Source organism: Lissotriton helveticus, chromosome 4_1, assembly GCF_964261635.1.
Source record: "Lissotriton helveticus chromosome 4_1, aLisHel1.1, whole genome shotgun sequence".
Classification (NCBI taxonomy): Eukaryota; Metazoa; Chordata; class Amphibia; order Caudata; family Salamandridae; genus Lissotriton; species Lissotriton helveticus.
In genome coordinates, this window is record NC_136063.1 from 1,524,053,090 (window position 1) to 1,524,069,945 (window position 16,856).

Genomic DNA, 16,856 nt, shown 5'->3' on the forward strand with positions numbered 1-16,856 from the left:
ATTAACTATATTTTATCCCCCCTCAATGCACTGATAATGGCATCACATATTACATCACTCATGACATGGTCAGTGACATCACTGATGGTATCTCAAATGACATCACTCATGATATCATCCAATGAGTGTAAGTGTTTTCAAAGAGTCTATGAGTGTTAAACATAAACCAAGAGATTCAAATGGGCCCAAAGTTGCTAGCAACAAAAAATGCATTTCTTATGGTGCCATGATGCTAACTGTAATTACTTGGTGGTAACCTCTACTGGGTAATATATGTATACACACACACATTTTGGAGGACGGAGCAAAGGCTTGAATTTGTTCTTAATGGCACCAGCATAAAGTATGCCCAAAGTGTCACTGCGCGCTCCTTTCTCCTTATGCCTGTAACTTTTTTAATAGTAATGTATTATGTGCTCAGGCTGTGTGAGAAACGTTAGTAATATATGCATACCCAACTCTTACCTTATTATTTCTTTTATTGACTCTGAAAATTCCAAGAAGACTTCTTTTTTCTTTGTCAATGGAGTCACTCCTCACTGAAATATTTCGATTTGCCTCTGAAAGTAATACAGTTGAGTTATTAGTTTAAATGTTCATGAAATAAATACAATTCCTTTGATAATTATAATTTAAATAATGTGTAACAGCATGATAGACACACTTCTGTATCAGGTGGAGAGGGAAGTTTCAGCGCTTTCCTAAAACCATTAAAAACCATTGCTACCAAGAGCTACAATCCTTTGATCAAACAGGCATTGGCAATGCCACTTGGTATGGCTTGAGTCATGATTAAATCATTAAAAAACGCTAATGCACTGCAAATATAAAACAAAACAATTGTTTTCTGTTTGGGAAACGCATCTATCTGAGAAATAATTTAATGTGAGAAGGTTCAGATTTTTTAGATGAAAAATAGTCCCTAGTGGATTGGTGTGCAAGCACCCGATAGGAAAAGGAATGATACACTAAACAGGCAAAACGTAAGGTGAGAGAGAAATACTACTCTGGGCAGAGCCAAAGCCCACTCTATGTATATTTTAAAGAATTAGTAACAATAGGTCTACTCTGTAGACGGATGCGCTGTCAAGCCAGTTCTAAAAAACTAAATTTGTATTAGACAATTTTGGGCGATGTCAACCTTTATCTTCTTAGATCAGAATGGGGAACTATTTTGAGATGTTTAAAAATATTGGTTAACACTGTCTTGGACAGATTTTTAGCATTGCTGACCTTTAAAGCAAGTATGTTGGTTTAAGAGTAATAGCTATAGGCAACAGAGCCTATGAATGATCACTTTCACTGGACAAGAAACCTGAAACAGATCCCCTTGGAAGAACTAGAAGAAAGTCTGAACTCACTCTTCTCCCCCAATGAAGATGAAAGGTCCACGGTAGAACTTACCACCCAATAAAACGAGGCCCTAACCGACATGTTGGACAAATTAGCACCCATGAAACAAAAAAAGAGCAAGACCCTCCCATCGAGATCGTGGTTCAACTCTGAACTAATTATGGAAAGAAGACAGCTAAGAGCAACTGAAAGACTCTGGCACAATAACCCCTCGTCAACTCACCTCGAACTACTCAAAACAAAACGTAGGATATATAACAAGCACATCGCGCACGAAAAATCCTCCTTCTTCTGCGACGCACTGAACAATGCAAAAAACCGCCCCATAGAACTCTTCAACATTATCAGACAACAAACATCTAAACCAACTCCGGCTGCTATTCCGGCCTCCAAAGAGCTATGCAACAAATTTGCTAATTTCTTTAGCGATAAAATTCTAAAGATTGAGCTCTCACTGACGGCCCATCCACCTCCATCAAAGACCGGCCCGCCACTCAGTAAAGATGATGCAAACCCACCCAGCCAACCTACCTACAACTGGCTAACCTTCACTTCCACCACTGTAACTGAAATTATTGAACTAACCACCGGATCCAAACCCTCATCACACCTTGAAGACCCCATCCCCGCGCAACTGGCAAAACAACTCAAATACTCCTTAGCTCCCACCTGGACTAGGATCATTAACAGCTCCCTGGAAACAGGAATCATACCGGACTGCCTCAATATAGGCCAGGTAACACCACTAATAAAAAAGGCTGGTGCTGACCCCAACGATCTTAGCAACTACAGACCTGTATCCAATCTTCCTTTCCTAGCAAAATTACTAGAAAAATGTGTTCTCCGTCAACTCACCCACCACATGGACATCAACAACCTCCTCAACCCACACCAATCAGGCTTCAGGAAAGGATGTAGCACAGAGACTGCCATCCTAAATGTCATAGATGATATGCACAAATCACTGGACAAGAACCGCTGCTGTCTACTCGTACTCCTGGACCTTTTGGCGGCCTTTGACACGGTCGACCACAAACTACTCATCAACACTCTCACCGATAGGAGCAGGTGCCAATGGGGTGGTTGCACAGTGGTTCACCTCCTTCCTACAAAACCGATCTCAAAGAATAAAAATAGGAAACTTCACGTCCGATCTACACCCTATAACTAGAGGTGTCCCCCAAGGGTCAGTGCTATCACCTGCACTATTCAACATCTACATGGAGCCACTCACCATCATCCTCAAACAAGCCAACATTCCCTTCCATCTCTATGCCGACGACACCCAGATATACCTAGAAACCTCCTCCCTAGCAGACATGCAAAGACTAAACATCACCCTAAGAGAAGTACAAGAGTGGCTGTCCCGTAACCATCTGAAACTAAATCAAAACAAAACGGAAATTCTTCTCCTAGCCAGCAAGGAAAAGACCCCGCAAATCACGGAATGGTTAAAGGCTATCTCATCCCAGCAGACTCAGTGAAGTCACTGGGTATCACTCTGGACCCTAACTTGGACATGATTAAACACATCAAGAGCACCGCAAAAGGTGCCTTCTTCAACCTAAAGCTACTAAGCAAAATAAAACCCTTCATCCCACCAACAGACCTCAAACAAGCCACGCAGTCCCTTGTCCTATCCAGATTAGACTACGGGATCGCCACCCTCACAGGCACGGCTAAACTACACCTGGCTCCACTTAGAACAACACTAAATGCAGCAGCCAGAATGGTGTCGGGAGTGAAGAAATATGAACACATCACTCCCGCGCTAACTGAACTCAAGTGGCTCCCAGTAGAAATGCGAGCTAATTTCAGAACCGCCTGCCTCACACACAAAGCTCTCAACACTGGCAAACCCACCTATCTAGCTGCCAAAATCAAGAAAGTGGGACAGTCAAGAAACCTCAGATGCACTAACTCTCTGCTTCTCATCCCTCCGAAAAACCTGCAAACAAAAGACTCTATCTAGGTCCTTGACCGGAAATGCACCCAAAATCTGTTATGCCATTCCCATACATATTAGGACGAACTCTTCCTACAGAGCTTTCAAGAGCCAGCTCAAAACGCTCTTCCTCAATCAAATCCTCACAAAGTAAAAACGGATCCTCTTTAACTCCCGACCACAAGACAAAAGACCCAGAAACTACGTCAAAGCGGATTAACGAACCTCCTCAGACCTTGGACTCACTATTTACCTGGGCACTCTTGGTGTAATAATCTGTTTATAACAATGCAATCTGTTTATAACAATGTTGTAAAGGGCTCCGATACCTCCGGGTCTGGCTAGCGCTATAGAAAACTCCCCCCCCCCCCCCAAAAAAAAGAGCGTTTCACACGAGTGGGCTGTTACCCAGGGCGTAACACAAACCCCGCATCTCCTGTGGTGCAGGGGGGGGGCCCGAGCTGCAGGGGGGCCCCGAGCTGCAGGGGGCCCTCTCAGCTCAGTACTCAGGCCTGAACACTCCAGATTAAATCATGAGCAGTTTATATAGTACTAAATCCATACATTTTATCTAAGTCTGCACTGTCGAAGCATGCTGTAACTGCACATGCACACAACCTATAACCAAAACGGTTAAAATGGCTCCATTACCCCAGGGTGAGATATGTACCACATGTGGTAAATGCCTTCTGTACTAAGTTTTAAATGTAAAAATGAGGCATAACATATTATCTTGCACTGTTGCGCCCTTAACTCCCTTTCAGGACATCATTGCCTATCTCCATCTGCTGGGTGCAAGAGTCCACTTTGTGCAGTCTTCTTACACCAGCTCTGAGGTTACCTGCCCTGCCAATATGTACACCCCCATGCAGCACAGAGTGCTCTTTCTCTTTCCCCAATCCTGGGAAATTCCCTCAATCTTAGTTCTTGGTTCCTCCTGCGGTCACATCTGGCCACCTATTCTGTACCATTGTCAGAACTGTGTATTTACTCAGTGACCATTATGATGGGGCTTGACCACTGCTCGAGTCCAATATATCTTTGCCTTTTTCCTCCGTTTTCCTCTGAAAAGAGCATGCACCACAAATACTTTGCACCGGGTATTAAAAACGTATTTTTGGATACTTTTAGGTCTTACACACAGACAGCTTTCTCTGCCTTTTGGTGAAAGCCCTATTGTGCACATACTAATACTTAGGGGGTCATTATGATGACGGGCGCACTTTGTCCGCCCGTCACCATAGTGGGAAACGGGACCGCCCGCCATAAGGGCGGGGGTCCCGTGGGGGGCATTAGGATGTGCCCGCCACAGTGGCGGGCACATCCTGTAGTTGTAGCATTGTGGCGGGCGGTGCACTCTGCACCGCCCGCCACGATGCTAAAAATGCTTTTTTGCATTTGCATATGCAAAGCGGCAGGCACCGCGCGGTGCCTGCCGTATTGCATATGCAAATGTGGGGGGGTACCATAGGTACCCCCCATGTGCCCCAAGACAGTGGTGTGAACCTGGGGGCCCTGCAGGGGGCCCCCGCAGCAATCCCCGCCTGCCTTTCCGTGGCGGCATTGGCGCTGCGGAAAAGCAGCTCCAGACAGGCACCCTAATATGGATGGCGGTGTCTGATAGACACCGCCACCATATGGTTCCATTACCGCCCCGGCCGCAATGCGACCGGGGCGGAAAAGCGGCGGACGGTGTTTTCGTCCGCCGCGGTCCCCCCCGCCATCCTAATATGGCGGGGGGGAATTAGAATGCGGATGTCGGGCGGATTGCCCCCGCCAGGGTGGCGGTGGCTACCGCCACCCTGGCGGGGGCAATCCGCCCGACATCCTAATGGGCCCCTTAGAGTGGGCTTTGAGCCAGCCCATTGCTTACCATTGGTTGGCTTTTATGTCTAGCTGATTTGCTTGCTTCTTGTTCAATCGCTTTCCTTCCTCTTCTTGTGTTAGTCCCGCCGTTGAGTCATAGCTTTATTACCATGCTTTTGATTAGATGACTTGTAACCCTTCACTGCGCACATCAGGGGACTACATTTTCTTTTTAATATAGCACTTGATGTTTTCTTGCTGTCACGCATAAGTGCTGCTTTCCTCCGTACTCTTCTTCCCCCACAATCTCCATATTACTCTCACACCAGCTAGTCAATTTCTTAGTTGCCCTGCTCACTATTTTTTTTTTTTAAACGTCAGCAGCATGCAGAATAGAGAGCTCAATACTGCAGCCAGGGCTGTACTGGCCGTAGCAGGCACCGGGCATTTCCCTGGTGAACTTCCAGTTGGGAGCCTGTTTTAGACTCCTGGGAGGCTGTTTTTGCAGTATAGCTGCAATATCAGCCCCCTGTAACAAAAGCAGCTGCGGTGTTTTCCACACGCGCCCCCCTTCCCACCTCGCTGCCGGGTCCAAACCAATTGCCAGGGCTGATCTGCTTTCCCAGTCCGGCCCTGACTGCAGACACGTTTTCTGGAGAAGTGAGCATGTCAAGTTGGAAACTACAGCCTTTTCCTCTCAATCTTTACAATTAACATTTACTGAGAGATAGGACTGAAAATGAAACATCTCGAGTTGGACCCGCATTTCGTTTTACTAGATGTACTGCATTATCCTCATTTTGATTAACTTTGCAAATGTGTTTGAAAATTAAAAGATGTCCCCTTTTATTCTTCACAGAGACACAGTTATGCTATGTTATGGCTTGCCTCACAGGTAGTAAGCAGGGGCGGCCATGCAAGGGATGGGAACACCACAGCCGATGGAAATAATGCTATTATGGCTGTGGGAAATGGTGTCCCTTTGAGCCTTGCTGTCCCAGAACGTTGTCCACTAAAATCATATGTTAATAAACCTTCGGTTCGGATTCCCCCGGTTCAACTCACCCCTGATTCCTATCCATATGTGGCTATTCTCACCAATGTCCCACCCTTATTGGAAGGTCAAAGGGAAACTTATGAAATGTTAAAAAATAAAGCCATGCATTGGCTACGGGTCAACAGACCCCTGCCAGGGGGTGTGGACGGTCTGATTATTGGGGTGAGAAGGGTCAACTGGATTGGGAATACCTTAAAAAAGCAGGGGGGAGAGTGTATCATAATTAACTTTCAAGACCCAAGGGTAGTAGGGTTGATTACGAGACCGGGATGGAATATTAGCATTGGTGGGATTGGCGTTGTGGACTTGACCTTTTTCTATCCTCGACCAGTGTCCACTCATCCTGGGGGGAGTAATGAGTCAATGAGAATTAGTCTGCCTCCCCGGGTAGAGGCCAGCCCTTTCCCTGCACCTATCTCACGCCCAAATGATTGGTACAAACAGGCATGCAACTTTGATGGTGGGGCAGGCTATATGAGGTGGGGATGCTGACGGAATCCAGTCGAACTCTTTGATTCTGATGAACAAACGGATAGGGAAAGTACTGTGGAGGCAATATTGTCACTTAACGGGGATGTAATGTGTATTTTGGCTGGAGCGGTCCCTGATAGGGGATGTGGAAGTACGAGGGGGGGTAACATGGTATGTCAGGAAGATTGGGGGGGTGATCCCAGATCACCATCAAGTCTTGACATAAATGATGCTAAAGTTGTCAATTGTGCAGATATTGTTATGGGCAAGGGCGGAGACTGTGAGACCTTGACTAACTTACCGGTCACGGTAGCCATTGAAAGGGGGATCAGTAAAAGTGATACTACGGGGAGGTTCCCTTCATGGAATATAGCAGGTTTGGCCTCCAGATTGTTGTCCCAAGAATAGATTTTGTTAATGGGTTTGAAATGTGCCTATTCCAGGAGACGTGGGCTTGTGATCCAATATACCTGCCAGGTTATCTAAATTTTTGTATACCAGCTACTAGAGGCCCGAGGGGCAGACCTACGGGAGGCCTAACAGTGTGGATCAAGCAGAACTCTCAAGTCAAAGTAAAAGTGATTGACCTATGCTGTAAGGATATACAATTATTGAGGTTAACACTAGGACAGGGTGGTGTGATAGACATTTACAACATTTATGCTAGGGGTTTAAGTTCTGGGAATTCCCCCACCCTTGAAGCTCTATCGACCTCCCTAGAATCCCAGTCACTTGGAAACAGAGTGGTCGTGGCAGGTGACCTGAACAGGACTTTTGAGCCTTTAGAAAATACTGAATATCCGATAGGACAAGAGGAAGATGCCCTATGGGGCATCCCAAATTTAAACCTCTTACCAGTGAAGCGGTGGACAAAAGATGTGTTGTTGTTGAATGCGTTATGTCTTGAGTATGGTTTGAGGGCCCTTAATGGCAGGACAAAAAGTGACCAAGGAGGAAATTGTTCATTCGACAATGGTTACAATAAGAGTAGGATCGACTATGCCATCTGTAGTCTTGAGTTATGGTGTGGCGTGGGTGACATGGAAATTAAGGGGAGAGTAGAAAGCGATCATAACCCCCTCACTGTTACCCATTCATGGTGGAGGGCCGCGCCTGCCCACTTAGTGTCAGGTAGTGAGATTGTACCTGTTATGGCTAATGACTCAAGAAGGGTGAAATGGCCAAATGTGCTGGCCAACTTGGCCACCTTGGAGCACATTGATCTGGAGGTGGATAACGCCATTGCCGCCATGGAATCAGTACACCCTGTAACACCGGGCTCCTCTCTAATAGCAGACATACACGACACATTCTTTTCTTTGATAAAATCGCATTTTATCAAATCAGTCAGGGCAAATAAAAAAGCACCGATCAAATTGGCGAGGTGGTTTAATAAGCAGTGCAGGGCAACTAGACGGGAGTTGGGCAGGGCAATCAAAAGCAGGGATAAGGTTTTGATTAGCACTGCTAGGAAACAATATAATGAGAATATTCGCAAGGCTAAGAAGCAGTGGGATGAGGAGTATTGGGAGGAGTTACTTGAGGCCTCTGGGCAAAAAGATTCAAGACTCTTTTGGAAAATTATGAAATGGGGCAGAGGTGGTACCCCAAATAACCCCGATAATAATGTTAATGAGGCTTCGTGGGTTGAGTATTTCAAACCCCAGTATGCGGAGAATAGGGATACAATGGCCGCAGAACCAATCCCTGTGGTATTCTGCAAGGGAGATTTATTCTCAATTAAAGAAGCTGAACTTGTAATCTCATTACTGCAGGGGGGGAAAGCCTCGGGGTTGGATGGAATTCCCTCAGATATTTTCAAATACGACAAGGCTCGGTGGGCAAAATATGCGACTGTGCTGGGTAATGCCCTTGCAAAAGGGGCAAAAATCCCGGATGTATGGAAAGGGGCAATTATAATTCCGATCTTTAAGAAAGGTGATCGGTCACTCCCGGCAAATTATAGACCTATAAGTTTGCTGGCCACTATCCAAAAAGTGGTGGGTAAGATGGTGGTCGACAAACTTATGGCCTGGGTAGATGAAAACAATGCCTTATCCCCCTACCAGGCAGGATTTAGGCGGGCAACCAGCACGGTTGATCAAATTTTTCGCTTCACTATGCTACGGTGGGGGGCTGTACTCCTTGGCGAAGGCAGCCTTTATGTAGCATTTGTAGATCTAAGGGCTGCCTTCGATCTGGTGCCCAGGAGCAAGCTGTGGGTTGTTTTGAGCAAGATAGGGGTCCCACTCGAACTGCTTACATTAATAATGCGTCTACACGAAAGCAATTTCGCTAAAGTCCAGTGGGGGAGGAATGGGGAATCTACCATCAACTTCCCAGTTGAGCGGGGGGTACGCCAGGGATGTGCCATGGCGCCCCTGTTGTTCTCCTTGTTCATTAATGGTATAGTGGATAGGATGTTGGAGGCGAAGGTTGACGCACCTTCGCTAGCGGGCATCAGGGTCCCGATTCTGATGTTCGCAGACGACACCTTGATCGTGTCCAAAACCCCGGCAGGACTCCAGCGAGCCTTGAACATATTTGATATGTTCTGTAAGGAACGAGGTCTCGAAGTCAATGTAAATAAAACCAAGCTGATGGTCTTTGGGCAGAAGCGCCAATCCCAACCTAGGGTATCTCTGAACAACATTAGACTAGAGGTAGTAAACGTTTTTACATACCTAGGGGTGGAGATATCAAGTAAATTTGGTTGGTCAAGACATATCGAGAAGGCGGTGTTGAAACACCAGCAGATTTCAGGAGCGCTTCGGGTAGAACAAGCAAAATCCAAAACCAGGCCCATTAAACCGGTTCTCATGGTATACGACGCGAAAGCCTTGGGCGCAGCCCTTTACGGGGCTGAAGTCTGGGGCTTTGAGAGGTTTAATACGCTCCAAAGATCTGAGAATAGGTTCTTGAGAGGGATAACTAGTCTTCCCCAAAGTACCCCACTAATACCGCTTGGCTTGGATTTAGGAAGAAGAACGCTTAGTGACCGTGCCAGACTAAGGCCTATCCTCTACTGGAGACGGTTGTGGACGACCCCAGAAATTAGACACTATGCGGAGGGGTTCTCTGCCTTAGTTAAATTAGATGTCTTCCATAAAATTACATGGCTAAAAATGCTTAGGGATGCCCTTGCTGAGCTCGGCCTCTCCAAACTCTGGGAAAATCCCCTAGGGGAAGTGTTCCCTAGCAAAACAACTATAAAAGCTATATATTGGGACAACATTGACCAGAAGCTTTGGAGGGGTGTGACCTCAGAATCTATGGGGGGTAGGTTTATGGAAATCAAAACAAGGCCTGCATTAGAACAGTATTGGGACACCATAACTGTTCCCTTGGACAGGAAATTATTTTTCCAGCTAAGGGCGGGTTCCCTCCCCCTGAGGTCATTGACGTCCAATTGGGGAACTAGTAGTAGCTCGTGTTGCCCGACATGTGGCGCCCCAAACGAAAGTATAGCACATTTTTTATTCCTGTGTGAGGCCTATGTAAATCCAAGAAAATCGTGGTTGGCACCTGTTTGCAGAAACCTTGGTGTCTTAAGTGGTGTTGAAGGGCTGAGAATTATTTGTTCCTCCACCGAGTTGCCCATTGTTGTAGGAACGGCAAAATATCTGGGGTGGGCTTGGTCCATAAGACGGAGGGCTCTATCTCCGAACAGGCTTTGAATCTCGCTTTTTTGCTTGTATGAATTAGCATTGCTAGTATCCCGTGGGAGAGAATTATGAATTTTAGTTATAATACGATGCTAATATGTACGTTAAGACCTTTTTGACTGTACAAATTCGGTTATGGTCCATAAAGCATGTGATTTTGCACTTTAACTTGCATTTAGCTTCAGTATCCTATGAGAAAGCTTATATTAATTACTATTGGTCAATATTTTATGTGTGTATACTGTGCATTTTTATTTGTAATTTATTGCAAATGTATGTTTAGAGTTTTAAATGTGTAAATTTATATGTGTGTGCTTTTATGAGTGTATAACTCGAATAAAGCTTTTTCAAAGTAAAGTCAAAGCTATGTTATGTTATTTATTCTTATAGAGCGCTCAAATGCCCATAGGCATCTTGGCGCTAGATGAAAACCAAAAAAGATACTCCAGGAATCACTAATTAGTGGAAAGCAACCATGTTTTCACAGATTTCCTGAAAAGCAGGAGTCCACTGGGCATCGCTTTTAAAAAAAAGTGGAAGATTATTCCAAGCTTTAGTTGCATTATTCACAAAACCTCTTCCACCTCAGGTACTGGGCTTGACGGTTGGCATTATGGCCTTTCTGGCAGATGCTGATCGTAAAGATCTGACTGGAACATACCAGATTAAACTCCTCTTTAAGAAATCAGGACCTTGATCATGCAACGCTTTGTAAGCAATGCAAAGTGATTGAAAGAGTATCCTCTGCCTTGCACGCAACCAGTGAAGCTTCCTGATAGCTTTAGAACCAGATTGGTATTTCCAGGAGCAGTCAGGCAGCTGCATTTTGTATAGTCTGGAGTTTGTTGTGCACGTGCTTCTGGGAAATTCAAATTAAGCCTATTGCTGTTGTCAATCTTAGCTAGTACCAGAGAGGTGACTACCATTTTCTGTAAGTAGACCAGTCAGTATGAACGGTAGGATCATCTTGATCAATCCCAGGTTATGGTAGGCAGCGGAGGTAACTGCATTCACCTGGCCATGATATGAGAGTTTATCATTAATTATAACTCCAAGATTCTTGGCAGCTCTCACAGGTGTGGGAGTGGACCCAACTCAGATGGTCACTAAGCAGTATACCCAAAGGATGGTTGAGGACCAAAAATCAGGGCTTCCATCTTTTTAGAATTACATTTCAGCCATTTGCTGGACAACCAGGAACTAACTGCTTGCATACATTTAAATAAATGTGCCCCAGTCCCACTTTCCTCCCAGTCAACAGTGACTACAATCTGAGTATCATCTGCATAAGATGTTAGTGAGAAGTCAAACAATCTTCTCAGTTCTGCCAAAGGAGTAACATAAATGGTGAGCAAAGTTGGGCAAAGTAAGGGCAATTGGGAACCCCACAAGGCAGGCAGTAAGCATCTGAGATAAACCCGCCCACTCGAGCAGACTGTTCCCGACTGCTAAGAAAAGAATTCAGCAACTTCCATGCACTGCACTCCAATCCTATCTAGCCGTCCAGAGAGCTGCCCATGATTCACGGCATCAAAGGCTCCTGATAGGTCATGAAGGATAAGTGCAGCTCTACCACCCTGATCGAGAGAAGACCTAATCTACTCTGTGGCTTTAAGGAGTGAGGGTTTAGGACTGTGACCAGCACGGAAGCCAAACTGGGTATCACCCAAGAGATTATTAGCCTGAATATGAGACACAAGTTGTTTGTTCATGACTTCCTTGATTTATTTGGCCAGCAGGGGAAAGCATGAGATAGGATGATAACTAATAGGATTTAGTGGAACAAGGGAGGGTTTTTTGAAAAGAGGCAAAACTGAGGCCTTTTTCCAGACAGAAGGATAAAAAACAGAACTGAACATAAGTTGAAAGATGTCAGTCGGACTAAAAGAAATAACCTCGGCCACCACCGAAGCAATCCTCGGTGGACAGGGATCCCACAGAGAGCCTGATTTAGATGATTTAATCAGGTAGGTGACCTCAGCTCTTGAAGGAGGAGAGAACTGACTGAGAATGCTATCCCTAACAGGGCCGGCGGAAGATTGCAAGTTCAGATGGGAAGTGGACTGCAATGTAGAAAAATTATTGTACATATCTTTGACTTTATGGCGAAAAGCATCTGCCACCGTGTTACAAAACAATTGACTGAAATGATTAGAAACATTAGTATCAGTTTTTTTCCCAATGGCAAAAAGTTCTTTAGAGGAATTAGCAGCTGCTTTGATTTTGTCTGTAAAATAAGCAGTCTTTTCCTTACGGATCAAGGATTTATTGTTAGCTAAACACTTTTTATATAGTTGACTTTCTCGGCTTCCGAGTAGCTAGCTTTCCATTTTTCCTCCTGACTTCAACAGCATTGTTTTGGAGCCATGAGTTCATCAGAGAACCATGGTACTGAAATATAGTGTCTTTTAATGCTGATTCTTTTGGCAGGTGCCTAGGTACCAGAACAGCAGCATCCAGCCAGTGTGTATACTTCTGAACCAAGGATTCAAGGTCGACTGTGTAACTAGGAAGGGAGTTTAATAATATTTGGTCAAACTGATCTGCTTGAAATTCGTGCCACGCAAGAGAGGAGGTCCGAATTGGGCGGGCTGCAGTCCCAAGATCTTCTTGGCGGTGTTTCACATTGCAGAAAATAGCACTATGGTCAGTCGAGTGAAGAGGGAGAGTCTTTATGTTTAATAGCGATGAATTATTTTAAAAGTTCTCACTATATAAAACTATGAAAATAATACTAATGATTTGGGAATGTGGGCCATTTTTTGGGGAGTACCCGGGCCTAATTGTGATCCCAATGCGACCCTGTCTATCTATCCAAAGCAATCAACTGATCTATCTATTGATTCATCTATCCATCTGTCAGTAATACCATCCGTCTGTACATCAATCTAAGCACTTATTCAGATAAAGACTATCCCTCACAGCCCTCTGCCCTTGTCATGTGATCACATTTAGGCTCAGGTATAAACACCAGCATTTTACATGCTCGCGTTTTTAAGTTGCTTTCTTTTCTTAAACACGCTGACATTTGACACACATTTTCGTGCTTGTACAGGATAATATTCTCTGAGATGGCATTGCTTATTTTGTCACTTCGTATGCATAGTATCAAATACCTTGAACATTCTGTACAAGGGCTAAGTTCACTGTGCAAAATGCTGTTTTTTGGTATTGTCCGCTCGGCGATTGAGCTATCACAGTAGATTCAACAATAGTGGCATGACTGGGACCTTGGCATGGCAAAGTGGGTGAGGTTTATTATATAAATAACATCACTCCCTTGTTTAGTTAGAGGAGCTTTCGGGGGCACTGAGAGGTCATCCAGTGCCGGAATTCTAGCCCAGCTAACTCTTGTTTACCTCTGGTGAGGGATGATGCACATTCCTCCACCAAGTTGGGTACCTTGATGACACTTACCCACATGTAACTGGGGAGTTAGATCCCCCTACAGGGATTTAGCAGATTTGCCCACCCTAGGCACACTAGGATAAATCTCCAGGCCTCAGCTCAGCATCCTGTGAGTTCTGTCAACTGTCCCTCTGCTGAAAAAATGTGAAACTAGTCTGTGTCTGTTGTCAAGCACTCTTATGTCTTTGGGCAAAGTTTGCACTACGTAAAACTGCCAAAAGTAAGATGTTCCTGCTGCATGTCACGCACAGCTCAAATCTCATCCTCCAAGAATGAAAGATGAATTATTAACCTTTGATGTCAGAAAGAGATACCCATTTAGTGGCTGAATTGTAAAACTGGAAAATGCAGGATCAATCCTGGCGGGAAACGTCGTTTACAACGCGGTGTTTACACCGCGCGACCTTTTCCACGCAGCTATTACAACGCAAGTCGTTACTACGACTTGCGCTGGATGGCGCTGTAGGATAAGGAATGTTGTCATTTTATATTCCAGCACCTTCCCTACTGTTACGGGGACTGGTGTTGGAATATAAAATTATAAAATTCCTAAATCCGCACCCTCCAACGCAAGTCGTTGTACCGACTTGCGTTGTAAAATCTGCGATGTCAAGTACTGCGATCTAAAAGATCGCGTTGTACTGACATCCATCCATCCTGGCTTCCCTGCTTGACCAAATTGTTTGATCCTAGGCAGATACTTTATTTCAGTGATCCTCCTTTCTATTCATGATCACATATGAGTTCCTGATGTGCTCTGTACATAAACCTCTTTTGAGTTTAATAGTCCTAAATGTTTCTCCATCTATAATAGGAATCTAGGTCACATATAGGGCACACATGACAACTGACTTGCCTTTTAGTTCACTAGTAGCATAGTAATTAAGGCAAGAGCAGGAATGTGTCTCAGTGCATTTTTAAAAGATCTCCTTTTAATAAATATTTCTCACAGCAGATACATTATAAATACGTTTATTTTTTATTTGGGTAGAATTTATCATACTTTTAGATGATGTTTTTGCATGATTTAATGCCAAATTAAATAGTTTCAACGCTAGGGTCGTGGACGAGCTGAGACCCTTCACTGGTCGGCCTCTCTCTGTTATTTTATTGGTTCGCCACCTCTTTGGTAAATCAATTATGGAAGATTAGGAAGCACAGAAGAATCTTTATTGGCGCAGTGAATGGCTCATTCTCTCATGAAGAATCAAGTCAGCATTTTATGTCGCACAGTAACTTTGGTAACCCATTCTTGTCATTAAACATCATCTGAGATGTAGTCATCTCAGCACATAACTCCAATGACCACATATTCCAGCATATGCATTGGCACAGTTAATGTCAATTGCATTTCTTCTTCCAATACTCAGCAGCCTGTGGTGAAGCTTCACACATTTTGAAGACATTAAAAAAATAACCGAATGACCCAAAATCAGGAGAAACCGGGAAGGAAATATAGGGGCATATTATCAAGAAACAGCGTTAACATTATCGCCGCTTTAGCGCCAGAAAGCTGCTGCTAAAGCGGCGATAATGGGCTTGATAATACGCCGTAGAGAATTCCCATAGAAGCCCATGTTCACACCAGAACATGGACTTCTATGGGAATTCACAAGGGCTTATTATCAAGCCCATTATCTCCGCTTTAGCGGCATAAAACTGCTGCTAAAGCGGCGATAATTTTAACATTGTTTCTTGATAATATGACCCTGACAATATGTCAGGCTTCCAACCCCCTTCATTTATGATTATGATCATAATGAATAAATATAATCGTATCTATTGAAATATTTTTAACGTACATGTCCCGGGACATCGATCCTCTCTTGTGACAAATTGCCAAAAAATATTAGCATCACATTCCCATTTTCACAGAAACAAAGTTTTGTTTTCGATATTTTTTGTCTTGCTAGAAAACATTTCCAGTGCTTTAAACGCGCCCTCTGCCTGTTAGCAAAAACAACAGTTGATGGACAGAATGCAGAACAATGTCATACATTCACCCCGGTACAGAGATCTGGGCCTAAATCCATCATTTTTTTGTGCTCCACACCACCCCAGTTCAGACATGGCCATATGCAAATCAGCCTTGACCCTGTGCCTCATGGGAACAGTCCAGCCCGAACTGCCAAGCCATGTCTTCCTTGGACCGGAATCAAGCATCCTAGGACCGGTTTCTGGCTATCAGCCGTCATCAGCCAGGATAGCTTGACTACAGTGGTGTGGAGAGCATGGGACTCACATCTGAGCATACCCGTCCTACTCGGGGTGACAAATGCAAAAACAACAGTTGATGGACAGAATGCAGAACAATGTCATACATTCACCCCAGTACAGAGATCTGGGCCTAAATCCATTGTTTTTTTGCACTCCACACCGCCCCAGTTCAGACATGGTCATATGCAAATCAGCCTTGACCCTGTGCCTTATGGGAACAGTCCAGCCCGAACTGCCAAGCCATGTCTTCTCTGGACCGGAATCAAGCATCCTAGGACCGGTTTCTGGCTATCAGCCGTCATCAGCCAGGATAGTTTGACTCCAGTGGTGTGGAGAGCACGGGACTCATGTCTGAGCATACCCGTCCCACTCGGGGTGACAAATGCAAAAATAACAGTTGATGGACAGAATGCAGAACAATGTCATACATTCATCCCAGTACAGAGATCCTGGCCTAAATCCATCGTTTTAGCGTTAGTGGCATCTTCAGCATTGCAAAGCAGGGGTCCCTGAAGGTTCTATCATCTCGCCCATGCTTTTCAACATCTACATGTCTTTACCAGTACTGATCAATACATTTCACCTCACGAGCTACAACTATGCAGATGACACGCAAATACTCCTTCAACTGGAATGCCCCAAAGACATTGGAAAATGACCAATTTTCAGCTGTTTTAGAGCCGTGGATCAGTGGATGACTTGGAGCTATCTCAAATTGAATGCTTCAAAAACCGAACTACGCACGTGGGGCGATTGGAAAAATTACAACCCGCTTGCCGCATAGCCTGATGAACTGGGATCACTGCCTAAAGTATCGAAGGATGTAAGAAACCTCGGAATGACCATGGACTCCAAGCTGTCGATCAATGCCCAAGTGGATAAACTAGCAAGATCAAGCTTTGCTACTATAAAAACGCTGCAACTAATTTTCCCT

General features: G+C 44.7%; 1 protein-coding gene across 3 annotated transcripts in view; it reads right to left on the reverse strand.

Annotated features, from left to right (window-relative positions):
• COBL (cordon-bleu WH2 repeat protein) overlaps positions 1–16,856 on the reverse strand; it is a 960,165-nt gene that overhangs the window by 437,197 nt on the left and 506,112 nt on the right. For all 3 annotated transcript variants that reach the window (XM_078688123.1, XM_078688124.1, XM_078688125.1), the window contains one exon: positions 466–560. In XM_078688123.1, coding sequence (XP_078544249.1) covers positions 466–560 — 95 coding nt within the window. The remainder of the gene's footprint in view (positions 1–465; positions 561–16,856) is intronic.